We start from the raw sequence: 17,080 nt of genomic DNA, 5'->3' as shown, positions 1-17,080 counted from the left end.
GGACAACCAAGATCCTCTGAGGGAAGGGATGTTGTGCAGCTGTGAGAGTCCACTTCTTTTGAGTTTTAGCCTAATACTGGCTTAAAACCAGGAATTGGTCCTATTTACATTTATCAGGCTGAAAAGAGCAGTCAGAATGGCCAAATTCACACCAGAGTAGGACTCCCTTGGCCAGCAAACATGCAGACATCACATCCATCGAGGGCATGGCTGGCTAAGATATAAAACCCCATGAAGGAGTGCACGTGGGGCTGGCCTCACTGCAGGTGAACCAAGGCAGCTGCCTCATGGTGGAGCACGGGTCGGATCCGGCCGCCAGCCCCTTCGCACCACGCTGTTCAGCTTCAGTAGGAGCCAGGAGCACCCAACCCTGCTCCACTGCACCTTGGAGGACAGCACAAGCAGGTCCAGCAGACTCCACAGCTTACTCCAGATTTATGCCACTGTAACAGATGCACCTCAATAATTTTGAGATATCTCATTACGGAAGGCATGTTGTTACAATTTTCAGAGATCCAAATCCTTTCCACCCCCATCATTAAATTAACAGTCCAAGTGTTTGTAACAAAGTGTTATTTATTAGAATATTACATTGCACTTAAAAAATAAGGGAGGTCTGACCTTGTTGTCTTGTCCTAAATGAAGGTTGCAGGGCCAGACCTCTAATAAATATAAATACTATGTACAGTTTATCTAAAATAAATATATAATTTAAAATGAAAAATACCTTGTTAAATAGCTGTTACCCCCCCGCCTCGCATCTAAGAAAGCCCCCAGCCTGGTCTCTTCAGCCTTTCACAGTTAGTTCCTCGTTGTGCGCTGCAGCAGGCAGCGCCGAGCCGCCAGGGAACCCCTCTGCCGATGGCCAGCAGGTCCCTCCTGCCTCCCCGCAAAGCCGCCCCGGCCAGCTCTGCGGTGCAGCAAGAAAGCCTGCCCCATGGAGAGGGTCTCTCCTGCACCTCTTGCATCCCACAGATTGCTGCTAAGCTCACTGCGGCAACACTACTGCCTGACCAAACCCGCGAACCGGGTGCTGTCCTGCCACTCCAGTAAGCTCCCGATGTGCTGCAGAGCATCCCAGGGACAGTGCTGGCTCCGTGGCTTGCATCTTCCAGGAGGTAGAACTGCTTTAGTGCCGACTCCTGAAATAGAGAATCACAGGCAAGTTTGTTTTGCAGCCTTGCGCCAGGTGCCTGGGAAAAAGGCTGCCCTTGGTTGCTCCTGGCTGCAGAGCCGAGCGGTTTCTGGAGTCCCAGTCAGCCAGGTGGGGAGTGTTCTGGTTGCTGCTGAAACCCCAGCAGTAAAGGCACTTGACACCTCACAAGATGAGACCCAGAAGGCTCCAAGGCAGGATGCCAGGGGAGAGCTGTGGCTAACCATCACACTTCTTGTTTCCTCTATGGCTCCCTTCCAGAAAGGGCAGCGTTTTCCCCCCCAATCAACATATCTCCCCCCATCCCCAGGGCAGGGGGGACAGAAATGAAAATCTTGCTCTGAAGACCCTTCCCCAAAATGCAGCTCATTGCAAATCAAGTCATATCAACAAAAAGTTAAAAATCCCTCCCCAAACACTGCCTACCAAGTAATAAGCAGCATTACAGAAACCCTTAGAAGGTAGTACTTCATCCCACAAGGAACAAAGTATTTTCTTGATTAAAAAGAGAAATAGTTGTAATGCAAATGGGAGTATGGTTAATGTCAGGGTTTGGCCCAGAAAAGAGGAAACCTGCAAGCTTTCCAGCACCCAACAACCACTGTTACATGGCCACCTCTGGGGTGGAACACACCCAACTATCCAGAGTGACATAGCATGGACCCAGCAGTAAGTCACTCCCATGCCCAGCTGCAAGGTATGAAGTTGGAGCAAATAAAAAGTAAACGACAAGTGGGAGTGAAAAGGAAGTGTTTTTGCCTGTGTGAGCAAGAGGGATGTCAGGGGCTCCAAGAGGGAGGGGAGGAAAGGAAAGGGGGGGGGGGTACTGGAGCCACACGGGGCACCCAGGCCTCAACCAGAGGGGCTCTTGGGCCAAATCCTGCTAACTGCTTCCCTAGCCTCAGACCACCTTTGAGAGCTGCCTGGCTCCGGTGCAGGATTAGTAAGCCAAGACGTGGTGCTCTCCCCATGCTGGAGAAGCCAGAATGAGCAAGCAGAGCATCCGAACACCCAGCAGCACCCAAGTCCCACGCTAATCCATGGTCTTACCTCGCCAGCGTCCGGCATCCTCAGTGGTTCACAGTGATGCCGAGCTTGATTTTCTCTTCGTTTTCTACGTCGTAGACACCCCTTTTGTGGCACCTGTGAGCATTGGCCAAGCAAAGAGATGTTCAGAGCATGGAGCAGCCCCTGCCACCATCCCCTGCCTGCCTTCCTGGGGGGTGGCTCTGACAAAGCAGCCCCCATCCTGCTCACCTCAGCATCAGCAGAGCTGCAATGATGATGAGACACAGTGAGGACAGGACCACAGCGACGACGGCCAGTGCGGTGGTGTGGTCGTACGTGCTGGGGGGATGCTCCACAGGGAGTGAGAGGCCGTGACATCTCTCGCCATGATATCCCGGCTGGCATCTGGACAAGAAGGAGAGAGTTTTAAAGAATGGTGGTGACCAAGCACAACAGGGCATCAGGTCCCTCCCATCGTGAGGCAGAGCTGCCTCTTTGCTCAGCCTTGAGCCAGAGTCCTGCCCCCACCCTGAGCCAGGAGGTCTGGTGTCACCCTTGTCCCCCTGGTTTACTGTTAAATTCTCTTGTCCTGCATCCCTGTCCCAAGCATCACATGAAGATGCCCAGCAAAGTCATGTCCTTCCCCACAGGGCAAGGCACTGGGGTCCAGGCTCTTCCCAGTCGCCTACAAAGTGGAGCCAGGCTGGTTGGACCACCTCTGGGTGACAGCCAGCCCCATTACACACAGAGGTTGGACACAACAGGGGCTGCAAGGGGGGACCACTGAGATCCCAGTAGGCAAGACATGGCTCCCCATGGCACGCAGGAGTGTGGCATGCAGCCACCTGTGGCACAGCAAGCCAGGCCACCTGCTTTCTGCGAGGGGAAGTCCTGTGCAAGGAAGAGGGGAACAACCTCCAGCCATGGGCCAGAGCTCAGCACTTTCCTCCGAGCAGGTTTCCCCAATGCTCTCAGGCAGCCAGAGCTAACAGAGAAGTGCAAGCTCCCTGCAGGCTTGGGAGGTTAATCATATAACAGAAATAAAGTTCCTCCTCAGAGCTGTGAGGCAGCCACCCAAACCCTCCTTATGAGTCAACACCTACTGACGTGACCAGCTGAATAAGCTCATGTCTCTGCCCAGATCAGCTGAGGGTCCGTGGTGTTGAGTTTATCTCCAACATGTGGACTTAATCCAGACCTCCCTCTTGGCTCGCTGCACTTAGGGAGAGCTCCATTAATACCACGCCACACATCAACATCACCTTCCACCCCAGGCGGCTGCCTTGGACACAGAGCAGAGATAGAGTTGCCTCTCAGCAGTGCTCAAGGACCTGGGCTGGGCATCGTCCTCAGCTTGCCCAAACCCTGGGGCCAGCCACAGGAAACAAAGATCAAAAAGACACTGCAGCACAGGTGGCATGGCCAGAGCCAGCCAGTTGCAGCCCAAGCACTCCCAGCCACTGAAAACAGTGACTGTATGAGCAAACACAAATCAAGTGACACCAGGTGCCACAAGGCCTCATTACAGGAGATCGAGGCCTCACAGAGCCCCAGAAAGAGCTGAGACAGCCCAAGCCTGCTTCTGATGAGGAAAGCTGCAAATCCCAGCTCCAGAACTGCTGCCCCAGGGATTCCAAGGGCAAGTGGGCCACTGGTCCTAAAACCACAAGCAACAGCTCCAAGGGGATAGCCCAGAGATGGGTCATCAGGCTTGAGCCCCACAGCTGGCTCCAGACACAGAGTCCAGATCAAGATCATTGGGTCAGCACCCCTCCTGCTTGCTCTTGCTCTAAGACTTCTTTCAGCCTCAGGAAACCAGTGACTGCTCAGGAGGAGCTTGGGAAGGGGATGCCCAGCTGTCCTGGCCTGATGCAGCCAGGAAGCAGGGAAGGACTGTGCTCCACAGCACACTGGGTCACCAATGAAAGTCAGTTTGGCAGAGATCTTCTCTTGCTGGCAGTCCTGATGCCCCTGCTTGAGGGCCCAGCAACGACTCCGTGACAGCTTCCAGGCACAGCAAAACTAAGTGGTTCAAGGAGCTGTGCACACCCTGATCCCTGCCAATTCCAGGGCATGAGAGCTTCTGGACACTATAAGCCAGGGAGCCAGGGCTTATCTTCCCCAGGCTCTGGGCACAGGGCTGGGTGGCTCAGGGGACTGCCAGCAAAGAACAAAGCCTCTTTGATCCCTGCTGATGTGGGCAGGGTTTGAGCTGGTGGATATAACTTGCACCCATGGGTATGACCCGAGGTAGCAGCAGCTGGATCCAGGTGCTCAGGAAGTGAGCAAACCTGCTTTCTCCTCCACTTGCGTTGTCTGGTCACGGCTCTCTACCTGCAGGCTAAGGGGGTGGAAGAAGGAGCATGCTGCTCCTCATGGGGATACGCAGCCCCATCCTCCACTGAGGCCAAGGAACAGCTCGGATGTGGCTTTGGCAGGCTGCCCCCCACGGTGCTACTTCTGATGTGGCCTGTGCCTGCTCTCCAGGTGCCGCAGCAGAGCTCGCCCTCCCACTCGTGCCACTACATCCCAGCATAGGAATGCAGCACAGCAAGAGGGGGAGTGAGACCATTCTCATTCCCCAGCTCTCACCCCTTGATAGCACCACTGCACAAGATCCCTGTGCCACGCACGGAACAAGGGGCCATTTGGTACCGTGCCCTTGCAGGGGAAGCCAGTATCTTCATAGGTGCAATGCCTGCTTCTCACCTCTGCCCCCCAGCTCACCAGCCAGCCCTGGGCCCCAGAAGCTCCCCAGCTCTTGGCAAGGGCTCACAGCAATGAGGGACAGGGCAAAGGACATGGGGTTATTGAGCCGGGAGAGGATTTCTCAAGCCAGATCTGAAGAAGGCCTCAGATGCAAGACTTGCAGCCCATTTCAGAGGGACAGGTACTTGGACTTCCACTCTGGACCCAAGCCACCAAGATCAAGGGAAGCCAACTTCTGGACACCCGCCAGGCAGCTGAGCCCTAGCACGTGAGTCCACATTCCCGCGAACTCCACCACAGCAGGAACTCGCTGTGCTGCAAGCCTGACTGACGTCCCGCAGGCCTGATGTGGAGCTCCCGCAGGACAGAGCGCTCCGAGTCCCAGGCCACGAGGGATTTCGGTGGGACTTGTTCAAAAGACAGAAACCAGGCCACAGCAGAGGCCAAAAGTTTCCAGCTGTTCTCCAAGTGACACAGCTCAAGAAGCACACAGAATGCAAAGTCAGAGCCATCTCCACACAGACAGGGAACAAGCACTAAAAATATCTCCTACGCTCTTCCTCTGTGCAGCCCAGAGAATTCAAGGAACAATGACTAAGGTTTCCCTTGGACAGGCACGTAGCAGTAACTCACATGCAGGATGGAGCGCCCAGGTCTTTGATGTATTTGCATTCACCGTGAATGCAGAAATCCTTGTACTTTCGCAGACATGGGTCTCTCTTCTTACCCAGGCCTTTTCCTTTTCTTCTTTTATTCCCATTCCCCTTTTTCTTGGGAGTAACCAGGCCTTGAGGCTTTGACAAGAAAGCAACTGGAAAACAATTTCAAAAGGAGAAAACACTGGTCACCCCAATTTCTCATTTGAAAGCAAAAGAGAACAGCAAACCCTAGACTCTGTAGCCAACTCTGCCCTGGCATTCACGCAGCCTTTTGTTCAGCAATCTGCCCCCAAGCAGAGGTTTTTCCATTTTTTTCCACATTTTCACAAATATCATGGCCTTTCTGATTCATCAGAACAATTCTAAAGGAAATAAGGGAACAAGTAACCAAGAAATCTGGCAGAAAAAACAGGGCTTTATGCATCTCAAATGTAGCTATTATATACACCAGTTTCCACTGGACACAGAAGACTGCTAATTGTGTCTTTAGCTTTTATTTCCCTGATCAGCATGGTCTTTTGTAAGAGCCCATTCATGGCTCTGATGGACTCTCCTTCCTGTGGTTACAATGATGGCTTGCACACAGGACAAGAGCAGGATTAAAAGAGCAAGCCCAGGTCAATTTTTGGTTTTGCAGAACCAGGCAGATGGCAAAGGAAGCATTCCCATGAATTACAAAGGTATTTTTTAATTGCAATGCGGAACTCAGTGGTTTTCGGTGCAAGGCCAGCTCCCTGCTGAGTTGGCTATGCAGGCTGGTGGGAACCAAGCTCCTTAGATGCTCTCCACAGACACAAAGCAAAACCAGCAACATTATTGGAATAGTTTAAGATGGGTAAATGCCAAAATCCACCCCAGCTTGATCTCACAAGGTGCCAGAAAGAGCACTCACTGCTTGGAAACTCACTTTCCAGCCCCACCAAATCAAGGCTTTAAAAGCTCCAGTGAGGCTGGGGAAATACAAACTAATTCACATGCTGCATGGAGGGAACAAGGGGGAAAGGGCAGCTGAGTCTAACCTGGCAAGTTTTAACATGCCTAATGCTTTCTCAACACCTTTCTCACATAACCAAACCCTCAGCGTGCGTAACCTTCCTTCCCATGCAAGCACCTCTTGCGCCGCGGTGCACCATTAGTTTGCATGCCTAGGAAGCTATTTCACAACTTCAACGTCCTTCAAGCTAGGCCTGGAGAAAACTGATACTCCAGGAAACTCTGTGGCTTGGAGAAACCCCCAGATCCGGGTGAGACGCAGGGCCCCAGGATCTGCCCCAGGCTGGCAGCAGTAGCTGTCCCCTCCCCTGTGGGTTATCTCCCTGCCGCAGAGGGCTCTTCGCAGACATGTGCTATCGGAGGGGCAGGAGCGGTGCTGCTGACCCCTCGGCCTCCCTCACTGCTGCCCTTCTCTGGCATTGACCCTTGCCCCTGGGGCTCTATCCTGCGTCCTCCAAGCAGCACATCCGCAGAGGATTTGCGTGATCTTGCTGGTAGGAAGGGGGAAAACTGGTCCAGTCCAGGTGGGCAGGGATGCCACAGATGGCCCCACACAGAGACACCCCCAGCCACAGAGGAAAAGATCTGCCATCCTCAAGGCTGGAGCACAGAGAGAAAGGTGCCTCTGGCATGAAAGCCAGATTTCTCTGACTATAACTTAGCACAAAGTATCGCAAAAGTGCTCTGACAGGCTGCAGCCAGCTGATTGTGCAATGCTGATTCAGCAACAGATACCCCCCACCCCCAAAACCAGAGCCCCATCAGTCCATCCTGTTGCAGTCTTCCCTCCTTAAACTAGGCACAGCCCATGCCTGCAAGATCACTTGCTCTAGGATGGGATCCCCTTGTTGGAGGGATGCCTGGAAGACCAGAGGGCAGATGGGAGCATCTCTTTGCTCTCCTACTGCATCTCCCATCAAGAAAAGGAGCATTTCTTGGGGGCAGAATCCCCTTAGACTTGAGTCATCAGCCTTGTTTTGCAAAGCTGGGTGTTAGCATCACAGTCTGACAGGATCAGACAGCCAGAAAGCAAAGAGGAAAAATGAGAAAAGAGAGGAGGGTGAACGTTAGGCAGAGTAGAGCTCACTCCTCCTGGTGCTAGGCTACCAACCTCAGCATGTCACACACGCAAGGCTGGACAGGGCTCAGTCACCCTTACCAGCCCTCGATGGGTCTCCCGTCTCACCCCATGGGCACAACCTCCGTGAGAGTCACCCGGACGTGCTCTGGTCCAGACCCAGGGCATAAGAGTCAAGCATGAATGCACAGAGAGCCTAACAGAGAGACAGTGTCCCCCACGCCTCTGTAGAAGGGACTGCTGGGTGACTAACCCCAGCTAGGTATGAGGAGCAGCCGTACGTGGGCAGCGGGTGAGTCACAGTGGTCCCCTCCCCTGCAGCCACCACTGCCACTATCTGGAAGGCAGCAAAGGCAGTGCAGTCCAGACAGGCACACGCACCCAGCCCAGGGCTGAATACATGTGGGCAAGGGGTGCCACATGCACCAGAAGGGCTCTCCCTTCCTCAGGCACAGCTCTCACTCACAGGGCATAATTGAGGGACTGCAGGATCATGGCTCCCCTTGCTTGGGAGCTCTTGGGACTGCCATGCCCAATGCACTATCGACACCCCCGACACAAAGCAAGAGGCTGCCAAAACCCAACTGCCCTGAGCTACAGCCACAAGTCCTGGAGGGGTGGCTCTTGCCTGCTGCCCAGGGCTCCTGCCCTGCCCTGCACCCCAGGCTGGCACCACAGGGCAGGGGCACCTTTGGGTGCCATGGCATGGAGCAAGGCAAGGTGCATGTGCAGGGTGTCAGGGTGCTGGGAGCTCTCAAGCAGCACCCTTGTACCCAGCCTGCTGTCTCCCAGGTGGTGATAGTAGCCTCCCCTGAAGCAGCCCACAGGGAGCTGCTACCTGGGGAGCACCCACTCTGAGGCAGCACAGGGCTGAGCCAGAAGCAACCCCTGTCCCAGCTGCATACACTCCCCATTGGAGCTGGGCCAAGCATGCCACCCACCAGCTCCGGATCTGCACCAGGACCCACTTCACATCTGGATTCAAACCAGGCTTGACCCCCTCCTGTGGGCTCCAGCCCTGAACCAAATCCAGATCTGAACCAAGCCAAGCTCTCCCTGCCCAGATCGGGATCTCGAGCCGGAGCGGGTCCCCCTCTCTCCTTGTCCCTATCCAACCCGAGTCCCCCTCACCCTGCTCCACACCCGCCCCGGGACCCCGAGTCGCTCCCTGCCCCGGGACACCGGCACGGACCGACCTGGCCCAGGCACCCCGGGGCAGCCCCGGCCTGCCGCGGAGCCCGGCTCCCGGCCCGCACTCCCGCCCGCTCCGCCGCGGCTCCCAGCCCGCCCCCGCCGGTACCTCTCGGCAGCTCGCTGAAGTCGTCCCCCGAGGCCACTCCGCCGCCCTCCTTCTCGGGGCTGCCGCGGAGCAGCGGCGCCGTAGCCGGGACGGGCGCCCCGTCGCCGCCAACCTTGTGGAGCACCTCGTTGTGCAGCACGTCGCGGCCGAGCCCACCCGCCGCCGCGGCGCACGCTGCGGAGGAAACGGGGCACGGTCAGCGAGGCCAGCGCGCCGGAGCCCGCGCCCGCGCCGGAGCCCGCGCCCGCGCCCGAGCCCGAGCCCGAGCCCGAGCCCGAGCCCGCGCCCGAGCCCGAGCCCTCACCTGCGGCCAGCAGCGCGTTGATCATCACCACCACCCGCCCGTCCATGGCTGTCCTGCCGCTGCACACGCCCTGGAAGCCGCGAAAGCCTCTCCCTGCTCCGGCCCCGACGCCACGTGCTGCGCTCGGCCCGTCCCAGTCGCAACTCCCGGTGCGCCCGGCGCCGCCGCGGGTAGAAGGCAGCGGGGCGGGGCCGGGCGGGGCCGCGCTTCTCCACGCCCCGCTGGCGGGGCCCTGCCCCTGCCCCTGCCCCTGCCCCTGCCCCTGCCTCTGCCTCTGCCTCTGCCTCTGCCTCTGCCTCTGCCTCCGCCCCCGCCCCTGCCTCCGGCTCCGGCTCCGGCTCCGGCTCCGGCGGCGCTGCGCGGGCCGGGACAGGCTGGCGGCGGCGAGCCGAGGCGGCCCGGGGCGCGGGGCCCGGGGCGCGGGGGGCGGGTCCGGAGCCGGCCGCGGCGAGGTGGACGCATGTTGGTCCCCAGGATGCCGTCTCCTTGGTGGGGGGATGAGCAGGGGCACCCCTGGGCCCGGCCCTCTGCCCTCCTGTCGGCCTCGGCCTTGTGGCCACCTGCTGCAAAGCCCCTGTGCCTCGTTGCTCCGGTGCCACGCAGATGGGCAGGCTGTGGGGCATCCTTCCGCCTCCTGGGCCTCATCCCCCCCTGCCCTGCATGGGCCTGCTCATCTGGCGCTGCCTGCATGGAGGCCAGATGGAGCCGGAGAGGTTGCCCAGCCTCTTCTCATGCTCCCAGGTGGGATTTCTGCCTTGTTGCACTGGAGGGGACGCATGTTTCATGGCAACCAGATCCTGCAGCACCCACAGAAGGGCTGCTGGAGGCCTCTCGTGGCTGCAACCCTTCTGCTCAGGCATTGACAGAGACAAGAGGTCCTCCCTGTCCAGTCACACTGATAACACCACCACTGCCATTAGCTTGGGGGTGAGAAGTGCTGTGCACACTGTCAGTGCAACAATGGGAACAGTCTATTTTGTGAAGAGGCCAAGGAAGCTCTGTAGACTGACAGTCAGAGCCAGAATCAGTAAGAGGGGCTGTACTGAAACTGTAGAGGAGAACAAGTGGTTTAGAAAAAGCAGACTGGAAACCTTCTATTCTCTCCTGTCATGCAAGCAGGGAAGAGAGAAGATCATTGAGTATTTGGCATGAAACACTGCACTGTGTACCTCACTGCCACAGGATGTTGTTGAGATCAAAAGATTAGTGCTCAGAAACAGCCCAGAAGATATCAGGAGGAGCAGGACTCTCCAATAAGTTCACCCTGCAAGAAGGACATCACACAGGAGGCAGGAATTCATTTTCAGGGCTGCCACCTACTTCTGCCATTAGCAATGAAGATGACACCCTGTTAAGGGACAGAATTTCACTCACGTGCACCTTACTCCACTGCCACCCAAAACTGGAGATGGGAGGACGGTCTGCAGGGCAGTCTGAGAAGATGGTGGAGATCTTTTTTGTTAGAAGACAGAAGGCCCCGAGCCACCTTTGTGCCTAGATGGAGAGCCCATTAAACAGGTTGATTCATGGTTTCATCTCGCAATCCTGCATGAACCTGTCTTAATCAGCCGATTTCCCTGGCTCCTGGCATCGTGGTGCTCTTTTCCTTGGTTCCAGTGTGTGGGATTTGTGTTTGGGGGCTGGCTGTGTTTTGATCCATCTCTTTTATCATGCTGAGAATCAGTTTGGCTCTTGTTGTGTTTGGCCTCATTTTCATCCCAGGCGACAGGCTAGAAAACAGTGATGATGCCAAATGTTGGGCAAGTGGAGTGGCTTTGCATTGTTCCCAGTTGCATTTGGGATGGCCACATCCCCCTGTTTGTTCCTCGTGGCAGCTCCAGTTCCCAAGCCCTGAACCCTGGTGCCAGTTTCGGTTCAGCAAGGCACAGTAGTAGCATGATTAAATATTCCTGTGATTGTTGTTGTTGTCTCCAAGGAATACTGCCGGATTTGGCAACCCCCGCACACACCCTCCTTCTTGCTCAGACTTGACTTTTGCAATTGTTTGCTGGATGTTGTTCCTTCCGGCTCCTCCAGTCATCATCAGCCTTAAAGTATTTGGCGGCCAGAACTGCTAGTGCGGATGAGATGAGTTCATCACAACACAGCGGTTCCTGCTGCTCTGACCAATGAAGGTGTTGGTTGCCTTGAAGCCTCCCATGCTATTTGTTTCCCAGTTATGTAACCGCTTCAGGAAGGAGTTTGCTTCCCTCGTAGTTCCCTGCCACGTGCCACCAAAATCCCCACAGGAGGTCTTACACAGCTGATGCATGGGACACGTGGGAGGTGTGTTTGCTGACTTCCCTGGTGCAACAAAAAGCCAGTGAGGAAGTTAGGCTAGGAAGGCAGCAGGTTACATCATTTGTGAAGGAGATTTTTTTTTACTGCACTCCTGAACCCGCACAAAATATTTATGTCTCTGGCTCAGAGGGTGGGCAGCTGTAAAGGGTTGTGTTTTGAGGCTGTGGCTCATGCAAAGAGACCTAGAAGACCTCATAACATTGGCAGCACAGTCTTCTGGCTGGACTGTGCAGCTCTTGGGGGTGACATGATGAGATGTGTCAGGTCACATGTGTCTGAGCCCAGCTTTTTGCCCAATGAACCAGTGCTGGGTTTGAGTCCCCAGATTTCCTGACTGATGTCTAGGCACAGAGGCAGCATTAATGGGATCAGTGACCAGGTGGGCCAGCAGCTGTACCTGCCAGTAACAAAGGAGCGGGGTGACTTTTCCCTCTGGTTTTCTGCTCAGAGATATGAAGCAGACCCTGAAATCCTTCATCTGTGCCCCTGGGACAGGGCAGGGCCAGTCTTTGTTGGCCTCTTTCTCTTAAGCAGCAAAGCTTTTGCAGCTGTCATTCCTGTCTGCCTCCTCCCAGTCTCTCCCATCTGCCTCCCAAAGCCCTCCTGCGGCCACCAGCAACCCTCATGGCCTGAAGACCTTCTACTGGCTTCCATTAACATGGGCATTACAAGATCACCTGCTCTAAACCTCAGGATGTGTTTCTGCACACATGCCTGCTTCGTCCTACCTGCATGCTGTCTGCCTCTCTGCCCCATGGCCCTCGCATCTGGGGAGCAAAGGAGCCAGCTGTGGGGCCTGCAGGACTCAACCCTCTCCCAGCCACAGCACCATCATCACCAAGACAATTGCGTGGGAGAAGCAACTCTCTTAACAGGGGTACAAGACCAAAAAAAAAACCCCGGGCACTTTCAAACACATTAAGAATAATTTTTCAAGCATTCAGACTCTACTAATGAGACCCCCAGGAAGACCTGCAAGAAGGTTGGTGTGCCCTGAAGCCTTGCCCCTATCAATCAGCTGATACTGCTGCTTTTGCAGCTTTGCCTTTTCCAGCCATAGCCCATCAAGGCTGCAGCACGGCTCCTRTGTGTGTATGGGAATGGTGAGGTCAATAAAAGTGTTGTTATGCCCTGGAAACGGCTTCACGACCCTTGCTCAAGACAGGTCAGCCCTTGCTAACTGGCTGAAATTGGGCAAACACTGCCAGCCTGTTACCCTGCCAGTGTCAGAGTGGTTTCAGGTGCTATTCCTGGCTTTGGGCCTGTGCCAGTTCCAGTGGCTTTATAAATGCATTTTTTTTTCCTGTTCTCCAAACTGCCCTTCTCTCTGGCTACTGTGTGAAAAGACCTTTTGCAAGCAGAGGAGAAAAATGACTGAAAAAAACTGGCCATTCAAGAAGAACCAAGGCAGAGGCCAAGCTCAAAGCCATGTCCAATATATCAGGGAAACACCCTGGGAAAGATAAAGATGTTTACAGATGCCTTTCGTCTCCTTCTTGCAGCAGTGTGTTGAAAACCAGTTAGAAAACAAATCCCAGTACAAACACGATCTTCTTTCCGGCTTCCTGCATTCCTTTCGCTCTGCAGCTGTGCCTCGCAAAGCCGTCTTCCCTAAAGCGCTCTGCCGACCTGTTTGCATCGGGGCCCTCTCTTGCTTGCGGCACGAGAAGATGGTGCACGAGGAAAGCAGCAGCTGCTCCAGGCTCCAGCTTCCCCAGCCTCTTCTCTGGGAACACCTGGAACAGGGCTGGGTGCCGGAGGCTGGGATCTGCCCTGCGGTCCATGCCAATGTGCACACCCCGCTGATGGCATTCATATCTGCTCTCAAAGCAAACCACGGCTCAGCTTTTCCATTTAACAGACTGAATGAAAGTCGCCGGGTAGCTCGTGGTACGGAAACTGCCCGTTTGCATGCCATGGCACACTCCTTAGCAAACGCTCTTATCGCAGAGCAAACAACCATGCCAGTGCATGGAGCCCAGCTGGAGGTGACCAAGGCAGCAGCAAGGGGCAAGGCACCCCCAAGACAGGAGCTCTGCAGAGCGCTAGAGCAGTGGCCGGCTGACTTGTGCCCGAGGAAGATGGGGGAAGTGGGAGAAAAGGGCCAGTGTTAAAAGGAAGAGCAAAGTGGGAATTTGGGACATAGCAGGAGGAGCGTGTTGGAGAGGTGAGGACGACAGGGCATACAGCAGAGCAGAGATGTGTGGCATTTTCCTGAAAAAACAGGGAATGATTTTTTCAGGACAGGATAGCCTAGGGGTGCAGGGCTGGCCTGCAAGGCTGTAGTGAATTCCCCGATCCATCACAGCATCCCGTTTCGATGGGGATGGACTCATGTGGGGGGACATGTGCAGCAGGCAGCATGGCCCATGGGCTTAGCACAGGGCTTGGGGGGCCACGGCAGCCCCAAGGCTGGGCGAGGGCAGGGATGGCAGAGCCAGAAGATGGCCGGCAGGCTGGCGAAGGCCATGCCGTGCTCTGTGGCACCTGCGCCGCGCTGTGCAGAGCCGCACCTGTTCATTTTGGACCCAAAAACGCTGTTGCTCGGTGCAGGCTCCCTCCTGTGACCAAGCAGGGAAATCACAGCCCAATGAAAGCAACATCAAACCGTTTGCCTTGGCGACAGCTCCTTCACATCTTCCTGTGACTTGGCCAAGGCCAGCTCATGTGGCAGGACCCTTCTGGGCTCCAGCCTCTGCAACCACCAGCAGGTCCTTGCGGCGGGCCTAGGGAAGGCCTCCCTCCTAACCTGCCATCCCAAACTGTGCCCAGAGGAGCAGGGAATTTCTGAAAAGCAACGTGTTTGCCGCAGCAAGCCCACCTCTGGGAGCACATTAACTGTAGCACCCAGGGAATAAATCTCCCGGGTGGTTTGTTGTGAACCTGGTGCCAGGATACCCAGTCCTGCTGCAGGTGGCAAAGGTTTACCAACGTGCTTATGCGGGCTCTGCTGCTGCGAGACTGTGGGCTGGTGCTGACACTGCTCTGCGCCTGCTGCAAACGGGGACCAGATGAAGACAGCCTCATTCAGTGGCTGCTGGTACAAGAGTAAAGCTGGTAGCAGGGCTGGGAGAGCTGGAAGGAGCAATGGGATGCGGCTCTGGGGCAGAGGAGAGATGTGGGGTAGATTTGGTTGTAGCTTTGGGATAATGGGGTTGATCATGACGGCTGCAGGGAATGGAGGGATAAGGGATAGAAAATGGAAATTTAAACAAAGTAGCAGGAAAGCCCACCTTGGGGTGGAAATGGGCTCCAAATGTAGGGTGGGGGCCACCCCTGGGCCTTTTGTGGGTAACTGGACAGGATAGAAAAGAGGCAGAATGGCGCACGGGAGCAATGCTCCTTTCCCTGCTCAGAGCAGAGGGTCTGTCACCCTCCCATGCCATCCCATTCGGGGCCAGGCCTACTTCCAGCACGTCCCCAGCTTTGGCTCCCGGCTCCTGGCCCTCCGAGCCTGAGCTGTGGCCACCCCAGAGCAGACCCCAGTGCCCCCCAAGACACTGCATGCCCCTCAGCCTGAGAGCCTGAGCTTATGGCCACCCATGCTCCCCCCTGAAACGTGACTTCTCCCATGGTGGCGCCTGGCCCCATGCCAGGCTGCTCCCAGCACTGTCTCCCATGCAAGCTGACTGGTTCCAGTACAAACAGGCAGTGTTTGTCAGGGTGTTTGGGTTGCACGTTGTCGTATTTGCACTGTATACAACGGGGCTGTTTGTTTGCAAAGAGCGAAGGTAGCAAAATCTTGAGGTGGTGTGCTCTGTGCAAGCAGGGCTGTGTGTTGCGGCAACACGGTGGGCTTGTCTCCATCCAGCCTCGGCCCAGGAGCTGCACAGATCCAGGGGGACGAAGCCGTGCTCTCCGCAGGCAGCCTTTTCCCCTGGCATTGCTGGCGTGGGACGTGAAGGGCTGCCTGCCTCCATCCTGTGGGGAACACGGGAGCCAGCGCCATCCTAGGGCAGTGATGCTTGATGCTCTCCCATGCCAGAAGCACAGGGAGAGATGGGCATGCACCTTGGCACTGCACCTCGGCACTGCACCTCCAGCCTCCTTGGCCAAGAAACCAGGTCTGGATAGGGCCTGGATTTAGATATCATCTCCCAAATGCTTCTGCCTTTCCCTGCTAGGCCTGGGGCCCTTGTTCCAGGCAGTTTGGGGGCCGTTTTCCCTGCTTGGGACCCCTTTGGCCTTCCAGTGTGGTGGGTACCCCTGCCTGGCCAGCCTAGCCGAGGAGGGCCAATTGCCAGCCTGTGCTGGCTGTGGAGGCTGGCACGAGTGGGTTGGCAATCGTTTGAGGTAGCCCATTGACTCCTGGCCACGGGAGTGCAGACCAGGCTGTTTGGCCCATGCTGGTGCAACGGTGGCACCGAGCCTTGTCTGGCAGAGGGGCAAAAGAGGAGTGTTGAGCTCTGCGGGTGAGCCCGGGCTGCAGGGCTGTGGTGCTCCCTCTGCCCGCGCTGCAGGACCAGCCATACCGGGCTCCCTTTGCCCGGAAGGACAACACGGATGTGCCCACATCCTTCCTCCTTGTGGACACTGCAACATCCGCTCGCCTGCCTCATCCCAGCACTGACGTCCTCCACACGCCATGGCAGCCGTTACCCCAGTTAGTGCGGCAGTGACGCACGTCTCCCCCCTCTGCCGCGGGTCTCCCCAGCCTCTCCCTGTCCCTGTCAGACACCTGCTTGCCCCACACTGGATTTTCTTGGTCATGCCACATCCTTCCCCGTCACACGTCCTCGTGGTCCTGCCACAGCAAGGAGGCTGTGCCATGCTGTGGCCCTCTCCCTGGGAAGGGCTGCCAGGGCCTGGAGGGCTCCATGCCTCCTGTGCATTACCTGCAGGCATGGGTTTCCTGGCACATGTGCCAATGTCACGGGCAGCCAGCCAGGGCCAGTCTTGCTAGCTGCTCCCTGAAGTCTGTTGGGGTTTGGGAGGGGGCAGGGGGCTCGGGACAGCACTGATTCCTCAAGAGCACCAAGATGGATTTGTGGCAGATCACAGTCCGCCCTGGGCCCCGAGAAGGAAGCAGGAGAGGGTGGGGGCTGATGCACTGAACCAGGAAGGCCAGACCCTGTCCTCAGCGCAGCCATCAGAGAAAGATTAAGGGGCAGTTATCTAGGATGCATGGATGTCCCCAGGGGCAGGGAAGGTGGGGTGAGGATGGCCTGTGAGCCCCAGGCTCTAATGCACTCACTGGCAGACCTGGCTCCCCAGGTCCCTCGCTCCAGCTACCCTCACAGCAGCCCCAGGACTGCCAGATCTGGAATGAAACCCACTGAAACAAGTAGCCAGTATGGCGAGATGGCAAAGGCCTGGGAGAGGGAGCAGCAGGGAGCAAAGCAGCATGAGAGGGGAGGTTAAGGCAGCATCACATCCTGGATGCCAGCGGCCAGACTTCAGGCRAGCCCTGTCCTCGGGGCTCTTGGGGGCCTGCCTCGCTGCTCCTGCTCTGCAGCTCTGTTTTTGGCACTATCCGCAGCTGCAGCCACTTGGCATCTCACGTGGTGCTGGGCTGGAAAGGAGTGGGGCCAGAGCTCGGTGCAGAGAGCCTGGGCAGCCACTACCTGCACCCAGG

The 17,080-nt window shown here is 56.5% G+C and overlaps 1 protein-coding gene across 1 annotated transcript; it reads right to left on the bottom strand.

Annotated features, from left to right (window-relative positions):
* Positions 1 to 564: 564 nt before the first annotated feature.
* Positions 565 to 9,331, bottom strand: HBEGF (heparin binding EGF like growth factor). Its single transcript, XM_026067903.1, has 6 exons — positions 9,205 to 9,331; positions 8,901 to 9,074; positions 5,504 to 5,681; positions 2,411 to 2,566; positions 2,204 to 2,296; positions 565 to 1,142 (listed from the first exon to the last, which is right to left on the bottom strand). The coding sequence occupies exons 1-5, from the start codon at positions 9,248 to 9,250 to the stop codon at positions 2,224 to 2,226; spliced, it is 627 nt and encodes a 208-aa protein (XP_025923688.1). The 5' UTR covers positions 9,251 to 9,331; the 3' UTR covers positions 565 to 1,142; positions 2,204 to 2,223.
* Positions 9,332 to 17,080: the final 7,749 nt, after the last annotated feature.

The sequence above is a fragment of the Apteryx rowi genome, unplaced genomic scaffold (genome assembly GCF_003343035.1).
Source record: "Apteryx rowi isolate R43461 unplaced genomic scaffold, aptRow1 scaffold_264, whole genome shotgun sequence".
Lineage (NCBI taxonomy): Eukaryota > Metazoa > Chordata > Aves > Apterygiformes > Apterygidae > Apteryx > Apteryx rowi.
Note: the sequence above shows the minus strand (reverse complement) of the source record. Positions and strands in the feature narration are given on the sequence as shown.

What these genes read in the sequence shown, in the direction of transcription:
- HBEGF (XM_026067903.1), bottom strand. Translation starts at nt 9,250, where the DNA reads ATGGACGGGCGGGTGGTGGTGATGATCAACGCGCTGCTGGCCGCAG. An exon ending in CAACGCGCTGCTGGCCGCAG is followed by an intron (nt 9,075 to 9,204) that starts GTGAGGGCTCGG and finishes TTTCCTCCGCAG; the next exon opens with CGTGCGCCGCGGCGGCGGGT. An exon ending in CTGGGCGCTCCATCCTGCAT is followed by an intron (nt 2,567 to 5,503) that starts GTGAGTTACTGC and finishes CTTCTTGTCCAG; the next exon opens with ATGCCAGCCGGGATATCATG.